General features: G+C 44.9%; 1 protein-coding gene across 6 annotated transcripts in view; it reads right to left on the reverse strand.

Annotated features, from left to right (window-relative positions):
- UBE2G2 (ubiquitin conjugating enzyme E2 G2) overlaps nucleotides 1-9,281 on the reverse strand; it is a 35,459-nt gene extending 26,178 nt beyond the window's left edge. The window contains exons 1-2 of one of the 6 annotated variants that reach the window (XM_030806282.1): nucleotides 8,884-9,102; nucleotides 5,169-5,171 (exon numbers count right to left, since the gene is read on the reverse strand). Coding sequence is in view for 1 of the 6 variants with exons in the window: in XM_003277378.4 (XP_003277426.1) it covers nucleotides 9,135-9,177 (43 nt within the window). In the remaining 5 variants the exon portion in view is untranslated. Of the gene's footprint in view, nucleotides 1-5,168; nucleotides 5,172-6,818; nucleotides 6,965-6,988; nucleotides 6,991-8,883; nucleotides 9,103-9,134 lie in introns of those variants that run through there. The other 5 variants (XM_030806280.1, XM_003277378.4, XM_003277380.4 and 2 more) reach the window with 5 other exon arrangements.
- Nucleotides 9,282-11,299: the final 2,018 nt, after the last annotated feature.

The following is an 11,299-nucleotide window of genomic DNA, read 5'->3' on the forward strand; positions in this document are numbered from 1 at the left end:
GCAAAGACTCAAGTCACTTCATCAAAAAAGACATATGGATGGCAAATAAACACGTGAAATGATGCTCAACAGTCTTATGGAAATGCAAATCAAAACCTCAGTAAGGGCCGGGGGCGGTGGCTCACGCCCATAAATCCCAGCACTTTGGGAGGCGAAGAGAACTCCTAAGGTCAGGAGTTAGAGACCAGCCTAGCTAACATAGTGAAACCCCGTTTCTACTAAAAATACAAAAATTAGCCAGGTGTGGTGGCACACGCCTGTAGCCCCAGCTACTTGGGAAGCTGAGGCAGGAGAATTACTTGAAGCCAGGAGGCAGATGTTGCAGTGAGCCGAGATCATGCCACTGCACTCCAGCCTGGATGACAGAGTGAGAGCACCTCAAAAAAAATAAAAATAAAAAAAAAAACCTCAGTAAGACTGCTATACACCCAATAGAATGGCTAAAATTTTTAAAACTGGATGGGCGCAGTGGCTCACAGTTGTAATTCCAACACTTTGGGAGGCCAAGATGGGCAGATTGCTTGGGCCCACGAGTTTGAGACAAGCCTGGGCAACATGGCGAAACCCTATCTCTACCAAAAATACAAAAATTAGCTAAGCGAGGTGGCATGCGACTGTAATCCCAGCTTCCTGGGAGGCTGAGGTGGCAGGATTGCTTGAGCCTGGGAGGCAGAGGCTGCCGTGAGCCATGACTACACCACTACACTCTAGCCTGAGTGACAGAGTGAGAACCTGTCTCAAAAAAAAAAAAAAAAAAAAAAGAAGAGAAAGAAAAGAAAAGAAAACAAAAAACAACTGGCCACGCCAAGTGTCAGCAAGGAGGTGGGGCAACAGGAACGCTTAATACACCGCTAGGGAAATGTGAACTAGAGGAAAACAGTTTGGCCATTTCTTTAAAAATTAAACATACAATTCCCATTATAACCCTGGTTATTTACACAGGAGAAATAAAAGCATATATCCACAGAAAGACATGTACACAAATGTTCATAGCAGGTTTATTTCTAATAGCCTAGACCTGGAAACAATCCAAATGTCCATCAACAAGTAAATACATAAACAAATTGTAGTCTATCCATGCAATGGGCTACTACTCTGCAATAAAAAAGAACAAAATACTGACAACAACACAAATGAATCTCAATATAATAACGCTGAATGAAATAAGTCTGACAAAAGGAAAATACAAAACAACCTACATGGTAGGTGAAAGTAGATGGGTCACTGCCTGAGAACTGGGGCAGAAGAAGGGAGGAAGGGAGAGATGAATTAAAAAGGGGGCAGGAGGAAACTTTTGGGGATAATAGACACATTCATCACCTTGACTGTGGTGATGGTTTCATGGGAATACACACATATCACAACTCACCAAATTCTATGCTTCAATACATCAGTTTACTATACATCAATAGTACTTCAAAGCCTTTTTTTTAAGGTGGCTGGTGAAAAAAAGATAGCATAAAGGCTAAAAAGATGAAGCACAAACAGGGACAAAATAATTATAGCATGTATAACCAACACAAGATTAGGGGTACATAAAGGGATGGGAATATAGAAAGAACTCCTACCAGTCAATAAGAAAAAGACAATTCACGTAAAATTGATTAAAAAAAAAAACATGAACAGAAATTTCACAAAGGAAAAAATATGAATGGCCTATCTACATGAAAGGATGCTCAACTTCATTCAGAGTCACAGATGTACAAATTAAAACCTCAAGATACCACATCATACTCATCGGATCACTAAAAATGAAACACAGCACACCACCAAGGTGTTAGCAACCATGATCAGCACTGGGAATGTTCAGCTGCTGCTGACAGCAATACATACTGGACAACCACACTGAAAAACAGTTCGGCATTACCTAGTAAAGCTGATTATGAGTGTTCTGTGACCCTGTGTTACGACCCAAATGTGTTCACCAAGATACATATTCAAAAACATTCACAGCAGCATTATTTGTAAAAATAAAAAATTGGAAATAACTCAAATGTCTAAAGATTAAATGGATGAATTCTGGCTTATTCACAAAATGAAATACTACTCAACAGTGAACATAAACTAAGGCTACAGTTATGCACGACATAATGCCATTTCAGTAGAGGATAGGCTGCATATACGAAGAGGGTCCCCTAAGATTATAATGGAGCTGAGAGATTCCAATCACTAATGATGTGTGTTACATTTTGCCTGCAGTATTCAGTACAGTCACATGCTGCACAGGTTTGTAGCCTAGGAGCAACAGGCTCCACCATATAGCCTAGGTGTGTAGTAGGCACTACCATTTGGGTTTGTGTAAGTACACTCTAGGATGTTTATACAATGACGAAATCATCTAACAACACGTTTCTCACTACCCTGGCATTAAGTGACATGACTATAAATGCTTCAACATACATGAATTTCAGAAACAAGGCTGAGCAAAAGATTTGATTCACAGAACACATATTGTATAATTCCATTTCTACTAAGTTCAAGAACAGGTAAAAGTAAACAATATGTTAAGTGGTATATATAAAGAAAAGAAAGATTTATACAAAATTCAGAAGGGCAGTTAAGTTTTGGTGGTGGTAGGATGGAGCACAAAGATTTCCAAGTTGCTGCCACTGTTCCATTGAAACTGGTGCCATGGACACAGATATTCATTTTACCATTTAATCTGAACATACACCTTTTCTATACTTCCACGTATACAATATTCTTCACAACAAAAAGTTTTAAAACTGGGCAAGGCCCTGTCTGTACAAAAATAAAGTTTTTAAAAACTAAAAAGGGGCAATCATGGGGAAACATGACAGTAATAGGAAGGACAGATTGAGTCTGGTGGTTCAGGGAGGGCTCCTCCCTGTAGTGGGGAGGGCACAAGTGATGAAACCGGCCAGGGAAGGAAACGGTCACTGCACCCAGGAGCCCAGGAGAGGAGCATATCAAGCCTGGAGAGTTAGTGGACGGCAATGAGGCCAGGAGGGCTGGAGGAGAGGGAGCCAGGGGAGAGCATGCAGAGCCACACAGGGCACCATGAGAACTCTGGTTCTGCTGCGACAAGGGTCCTGAGCAGGGCGGCATGATCACTCTCTGCCACGCTGAGGGCAGAGGAAAATGTGTCAAGAGCAGGCAGTAGAGGACCCAGCTGGATTCTACGCAAGAATCTAGGCCAGAGGTGAGAGGTGCTTGGACCAGCAGGGAGCAGTGAGTTAAGGCTGGGATGAAGTCTAAAGGAAGGACACCAGATTACACGTGGCTATAAAAGAGAGGTATTAAGGACATTCTAAGGATTTTAGCCCAACAACTGGAAGAACAAGGCTGCTGTCAGTGCAGAGGGGGAAGGTTGTGTCAACAATGACAGCGGAAAACGCAGCTCAGTTTTAGAGCTCAGTTTCATACACGTAAGTTTTGGGTTCCTATTAGATACTGTACTGGGTTAGCGTCCCCTGAAAATTCAAGTACACCCAGGCTCTGTGACTGTGACCTTATTTAGACCAGATTGGGTCTTTGCAGATGTAATTGAGTTAAAATGAGGTCACATCAATTAGGTGGGCCCTAAACCCAATTACTGGTGTTCTTTTAAGAGAGAATATGGGCACCAATGCACACAAGGGGAAGATGGCCAGGTGAAGATGGAGGCAGAGATTGGAATTACACTACCTCAAGCAAGAGAATGACAATAAATGCCAAGGATGACCAACAATCACCATTAGCTGGAAGAGGCAAGTAAGGGTTCTCCCCTCCAGCCCTCAAGAGGAAGAATGACCCCATCAACACCTTTATTTTAAGATGTCTGGTCTCCAGAACTGTAAAAGAATGAATTTCTGTTGTGCTAAGCCCCCCATGGGCAGCCCACTTCTACCTGGGTCTATCTCTGACACTCCTAGGAAAGGCTGGATAATGAATGAAGACAGAACATCAAGATAAGACAGCAGTTTACAACAACTGAGTTCTTTCCTGGCTCTCCTTTTTTCCTGTTAATGAACCTAGGCAAAATCATCTTGTCTGTTGCTCAATTCCGTAAAATCTGTAAAATTAGGGGGCCTCAACAGAATCATAGCCAAGGTCCCACCGCCTCTGAATTTCTGCAGTTCTACGAGTACTCCCAAATACAATAAAGTGTGCCTGAACATCTATCCAAATCTATCTAAACCCCTTCTATGTAGAGATTGATTCTGTCAAGTCCACCTTTACACTGGAATGTGCTACCTTAAAATACGTTATGAGGACAAACTACTAGATGTTAAGATACATAAAAAAAACCACTAAATGATACACAAAAAATAAACACTAAATTTTATCACATTATTAAGACACAGTCCCCTCAATAACGAAGTCCCCTCAATAACACACTGTATTCATCTTCTGTCACTGCTGTAACAAATTACCACAAATTTAGTGATTTAAAACAATACTCATTGATGATCTCAGAGTTTCCAAGTGTCAGAGGTCTGAACACAGCATGGGCCAGCTAGTTCTCTGCTCAGAGTCTCACCAGGCCTGCCACTCCAAGTTCACCGAGGTTGCTGACAGAATTCATTTCCATGGGGCTGTTGGTCTGGGGTCATTCTCAGCTTCTTGAGGCTGCCCCCTTCCTTAGGTCACGGCTCCTTCTTCCATCTTCACAGCCAGCCACAGAAGGTAGAGATCTTGTCATATGTTGAATCTCTCTGACTGCCCCCATCCTGCCTTCACTGCGTGCTTTTGAGCCTTATGTGATTATTGGATCCTCCAAGGTAATCCAGAATAATCTCCCTCTCTTTAGGTCTGCTGATTAGTAACCTGACTTACATCTCCAAAGTCCCTCCACCGCAGTACTAGAAAGTGCTTGAATAACTAGGGCATGGGAATCTTAGGGAGATATGTTTAGAGTTATACCTTCCACACATAGTCCAAAATTTCATGTTAACACGTAAAAACACACAACACACTTCTGTGACAAACCTTCGGAAATCAACCATTATTTAGGTCTTATTACTGCAAACTAATTGACAATATAATTGAAATAACAGATGAAGCTTCTGTCAGGACAGTAAAAAGGAGAACATACCTTTGCTAATGCAAATACCCTTAGAAAATGCAAGTTCAACAATGCAAAGACTAGCCTGAAGCAGCAGCCTGAACTTAATTTCCTATGCAGGGGTTTAATGATTTTCTTCTCAATAAAAATGAGAAAATACCTGCTCACAGTCTAGCCTAACCCTAGAAATAGGGCTAAAATAAAACTAAAACAGAGACACAAACACAAACCAGGATACCAAGAAATGGTAGGTGTTCACACATCTGACCCACCAGACAGGTTTCCCATGAGGACACAGAAGTAACAGTCCTCCACATCCAACCCTCTGTTCGAGTATGAACGTTGTCAGAATCAAAATGGAGTCACTTTCGCCAAATCCTGACAACATGGAGGGAGGTCAAGATGAAGACAGAAAAATCAGCCAGGTGTAGTGACACGTGCCTGTAGTCTCAGCTACTCAGGAGGATTGAGAGGATAGCTTGAGCCCAGGTCAAGGCTTGCAATGAGCTGTGGTTGTGCCACTGCACTCCAGCCTGGGTGACAGAGCAAGACCCTGTCTCAAAAAAAAAATAAATAAATAATAATTATTATTATTATTATTTGCCAAAATACGCTTAATTTTTATTGCTAAAAAATGCTAACAATCATATGAGCCTTCAGCAAGTCATAATCTTTTTGCCGGTGCAGTCTTGCCCGGATATTGATGACTGCTGACTGATCAGGGTGGTAGTTGCTGAAGGCAGGAGTGGCTGTGGTAGTTTCTGAAAATAAGACAACAATTAAGTTTGCCACAGGGACTGACTGTTACTTTCACAAAAGATTGCTCTGTAGTCTGTGATGTTGTTTGACAGCATTTTACCCATAGTGGAACTTCAGTCAAAACTGGAGTCAATATCCTCAAACCCTGCCACTGCTTTATCAACTAAGTTTATGGAACAGTCTCAATCTTTTGTCATTTCAACAATTTTCACAGCATTTTCACCAGGAGTAGATTCCATCTAAAGAATCACTTCTTTGCTCATCTATAAGACTCAACTCCCCATCTGTTCAAGTTTGATCATGAGATTGTAGCAACTGAGTGACATCTTCAGGCTCCACCTCTAATTCCAGTCCCCTTGCTATTCCTACCACACCTGCAGTTGCTTCCTCCCCTTAAAGTCATCCATGAGCGTTGAAATCAACTTTTTCAAACACCTGTTGTTGATATGGTGACCTCCCATGAATCACAGATGTTCTTAATGCCATCTAGAATGATAAATCCTTTCCAGAAGACTTTTGATTTTCTTTGCCCAGATCCATCAAAGAAATCACTTTTCATAGCAGCTATGGCCTTATGAAATGTATTTCTTAAATAAAAGTCAAAATTGCTCCTGGATCCATGGGCTGCAGAATGGGTACGTTGTGTTAGCAGGCATAAAAACATTTATCTCCTTACACATCTCCATCAGAGCTCTTGAGTGACCAGGTGCACTGTCAGGAATAATATTTTGAAAATAATCTTTTTTTCTGAGCAGTAGGTCTCAACAGTGGGCTTATATTCAGTAAACCATGCTGTACATAGATATGCTGTCATCCAGGCTGTTTTTCCATCTCTAGAGCTCAGAGTAGATTTAGCATAATTTTTAAGGGCCCTAAGATTTTCTGAATGATAAATGAGCACTGGCTTCAACTCAAAGTCAACGTAGTGACCGACATTAGCCCCTAACAAGAGAGTCACCCTGTCCTTTGAAGCCAGTCATTGACTTCTCTCTAGCTGTTTATGTTGTATATGGCATCTCCTCTCAGTACTGTATAAGGCTATTTTACGTACCTTGTAAATCTACTGCTTAATTTAGGAGCCACTTTCATCTTGATCTTAGCTAGATCTTCTGGAGAACTTGCTGCTTCACCTTGTGCTTTTGTTATGGAGACAGGTTATTTACTTCAATCTCATGAACCAACCTCTGTTAGCTCCCAATTTTTCTTCTGCAGCTTCCTCACTGCTCTCAGCCTTCATAAAACTGAAGAGTTAGGACCTTGCTCTGGTTTAGGCTTTGGCTTAAGGGAATGTTATGGCTGGTTTGATCTTCTATCCAAACCACTAAAACTTTCTCCGTATCAGCAGTAAGGCTTTTTCACCTTATCATTCATTGTGTTCAACAGAGCAGCACTTTCAATTTCCTTCAAGAACTTTCCTTTGCATTCACAACTTGGCTAACAAGAGACCCAGCTTTCAGCCTATCTTGACTTTCAACATTCCTTCCTCACTAAACTTAATCATTTCTAGATTTTGATTTGAAGTGGGTGGAGTGCAACTCTTCACTTGAACACTTGAGCCCACTGTACAGTTACTATTGGCCTAATTTCAATGTTGTTTTGTCTCAGGGAAGAGAGAGGCCGGGAGAGAGATGGGGAAACAGCCAGTCAGTGAAGCACACACAACATTTATTAGGACTACCATCTTTCATGGACATAGTTCGTGATGCCCCAAAATAATTACAATAGTAACATCAAAGATTACTGATCATAGATCACCGTAATAGATTAAAATGTGACAGAGAGACACGAAGCGAGCAAAAATGGTGCCAACAGACTTGCTCCCATGCAAGGTTGCTTGTAAAAAGCTTGTAAACTTGTAAAAAACGCAAGAGCTGCGAAGTGAAGCTCAATAAAGCAAAGCGCGCGGGAAAGTGAGGTGCGCCTCTATGTTCTGCTTTAGCAGACACTAGGTGGCGAGCGTTATTTGAACGTTTACAGGAGGCCCTGTGTATCTGCGGCTGCATATCCACGGATCCGACCAACCAGGAACACAAACTTTGAAAAAAAAAAAAACAATAAAAAATGACGATTTAAAAATACAAGTAAAAAAAATCAGTATAACTATTTGCACAGCATTTACATTGCATTAGGTACTATAAGTAACCTTGAGATAATTTAAAAGTTATGACAGGCTATGCATACATTAAATGCAAATACCACGCCACTTTATAGTAGGGACTTGAGCATCCGAGGATTCTGGTATCTGCAGGGGGGCCTGGTAACAATCCCCTCCAGATACCAAGGGAAGAATGACCATAAGTGAGTGAGCCTGTATTTGCAATGTTTTGGTCTGCTTAAGCCAAACATCAACTCTCACTGTGCAGTGTCACCAATAGTTTTACGAAATCAAGCTACATGTATATTCACCACTTTTTTTTTTTTATCACATTCATTCTTTTAGCTTATTTTTAACTTTCTTCCAAAATTACCCTCAATCTAATTACAAAAGCAGCGGCTAACTTTATTAAGAGTTACACATCAGGTATTTTGCTAAGCACTTCACCTGCAGTATCAAGTTTAACCCTTTAAGATAAGGAAACTGCAGAGACAGAGAGAGGAACAAGGTCAAAGAGCTAACAAGCAGAGAGGCCGGGTCTGAACTCAGGCCCTGCTCTTAGCCGGCTACCGTCCTGTCTCCACCAGCGAGTCAGGCTCCTGGCGCTTTCCACACAATGGCATTCCAAGGCTTCTCGCAGCAGTTCTTCCAAGCGGGCATTCGGTGTAAAACGATGGAATGCCAAGTGTGCCTAGGTTCTCATTTCTCCCTTCGCTCTCCTCAGACATTAGAAATACCTAATTTACCGGGTACGAAAGCACTCAAGAGGTTTTCTCAACACTACCTAAGAGGAGTGACAGGTGGCACTGTTCAAAAACCCTTTTCCTTCATTAGAGGGAAAGCCAAAATCTGACCTTTCAGCTAAGGCTCCACCAACGAGCCTTTCCCCTTTCAACGCATACACTTTTCCCTCCTAATTCCGCAGCAGCAAGTCAGGCCTTCTTCCTCAAGCTCTCACTGCACGTTCTCAAGGCTGCCAAGAAAAAATAGAAGAGGAAAAAAAAGCCCGCAAAGACTCAACTGTGTGCTCCCAACTAACACGGCGCCGGCGCTGCCTTTACTGATGCTGGGAAGGCTTCTCTTCACGACTCCACGCGTGTGACCGGGCAGCGGGCGCAGAGCACTGCACTCCGCGGGACCCACAGCGGGGCTCGCGGTGGAGGCCCCGGGCCCGGCTCCCCCGCCAGGCTCCCTGCCCCAGCCCCGCCAGACGACGCGGGCCCGGGAGCAGGAACGCGGGACGGTGCTAACGGCCCGGGTCCCCGAACTCACGTTTGTACTCGGCCATCAGCCTCTTGAGCGCCGTCCCCGCCATGACCCCGCAACAGCTGCGCTGAGCGACCTCGCCTCAGCCGCTCGCGTCCCTCCTGCCCCGACACCGGGGACTGCTTCCGGGCCACCGTCGCGGGCCCAGGAACTCTTCCGGGGCGTGGCGCGTAGCGCGCGTGCGCGATCGCCGAGGCGCGCTGTCGCGGCGGTGGGAGCTCAACCGGCGGCCGCGGGTACGGTTCTCTTGGTTCCTGCCCCAGCCTTAGTCGCTCTGCGGGGTTGGTTCGGTCCCGGCACTTCCAGAGGCCTCAGGGTCCTGGTCTTGTAGAGACTTCCTGAACGGTGGCGCCTGTTCTGTGCCAGCCGCGCGCGGCCGAAGGGCGGGAGGACGGGGGTTGTGGAGGGGAGGATGGAGGTTGGGGAGAGAGAGTGGGGACGAGATAGGAGGTCGGGGGGTGGGGAGGATGGTCGCGGGGCGGTCCGGGGCTGGGGACAAGGGGCCTGAGGCGCGGGGACGCACTGAACGTTCCGACCGTCCCCGGCCGGCCGGGTTTCAGGTTTGAAAAGGTGGGAAGGTTAGCTGTCCTGGCGCTTTTCCTCCACGTGTTGTGCGGCTCCGCTCGAGTTCGGGTCCAGCACCTTCTACTCCGAGGGAGAGAGCCGCGGGGAGAGCCCCGTTCGGGCCCGTGGCTCGAACTGACCGCCGGCTCTGCCGAGCAGCCTCGACCCCAGAGCACCCCCGGGAGGGAGGGCGCGGCTCAGGTCCCTGCCCGAGCCCCTGGGGTACTGAGACTCCCCAGCGCCTCGCGTGGGCTCCCGGCCTCTCCACAGTTAAGGATCCTGTAAGGCGCGAGCCCTTTTCCCATAATGGCTGTAGTGAGTGGGTGTGCTTTCTCGATTGACCAGCTGTGAGTAGGTGAGCGATTTTAACCCACATCCTTACTGACTTCACGGCACAGTAAGTGCTTCGTGGCTGTCCAGTGCAAGGATGTATATACACACACACCTTTGCAAAAAAAGTTTGCATCTCTTGCCTGGCTGTTTGTTGCAATAACCTATCATTTGTCTTTTCCTTTCCAGCATTGCAGATGATCCCTTTAAAAGAAGTCTGATCACATTCACAAGCTGCTCGGCCCATTTCACTCAGTAAAGCTTAAGTCCTGCAGTGCTTTGCTCTGCCTCCGGCCACCCCGCCGTCCTCCCAGACCCTCCCTCCCTCTCACTCCACTCCAGCTGTCCTGGCCTGGTTCAGACTCCCTGACTCTTCCCTCCCCGGAAACACTTTCTAGCGGCTCTTGTCCCCTACTCTTCCCACCCTCTTTCAGTCTTTGCTCCAATGTTGCCTCTTCAGCTTGGCCTAGGCCATCACCACCCGGCCTTCACCGCATACATTTTTCTCTGCAACACCTACTCAACACACCGTACTATAGAACCTACTAGCATGCTATAAATGTATTACCCTTATCTGTTGCCTCTAACCAAAAGCGTGTTCCATGAGAGCCATGGGTCCCTGCCTACTTCTGTCTTGTTTCTGGGGCAGCCTCTGTACCTGGACACCGTATACTCTTAACACGGATTTGTCAAATCAAATGAAATTTAACAATACAAACTTCACAAGTATGCATAGTGTAGGAAAATTCCCAAAAATTCAAAATTTCAGACTACCTCTATCTTTTCAAATGACCACAGTGCTTTATAAAAATGACATGGTCTTTTGAGGCTGTTTCAGAGAGTAATTTGTGCAAATGCAATGTGCAAAAAGTCACAGTGGAGGTGTTTCCTCCCCCATTCAAGAGCTGCTCTCTCTCTAATCAGACAGCACCCCACACCCCAAGGCAGTCTGACCAGTGCTACTAAAGGAAAGCAGCTCCCCTATTCCAGTTACGGGAAATGTGGGCAATAAAGCATTACTGTCAATGCCGTGATGCTCACTGTAACATCATATGCTTGATGTCTTCATAATTTTATCAGTCTTTTCCAGACATCTTACTGTAGAACACTGTATGTTCTCCAGTTATTATTTTTCAGAAATGTGCTTTACAACTTCTATCAGGATTAGCTTCAGCTTCAAGTGACAAAAGTCCAAAATATGAGTTGCTGAAACGAAATGGCAGTCTCTCCCCTCAACAGGGCTGTTACAACACCTTATCTTCAGAGAACCAGGCTCT

Source organism: Nomascus leucogenys, chromosome 25 (assembly GCF_006542625.1).
Source record: "Nomascus leucogenys isolate Asia chromosome 25, Asia_NLE_v1, whole genome shotgun sequence".
NCBI lineage: Eukaryota > Metazoa > Chordata > Mammalia > Primates > Hylobatidae > Nomascus > Nomascus leucogenys.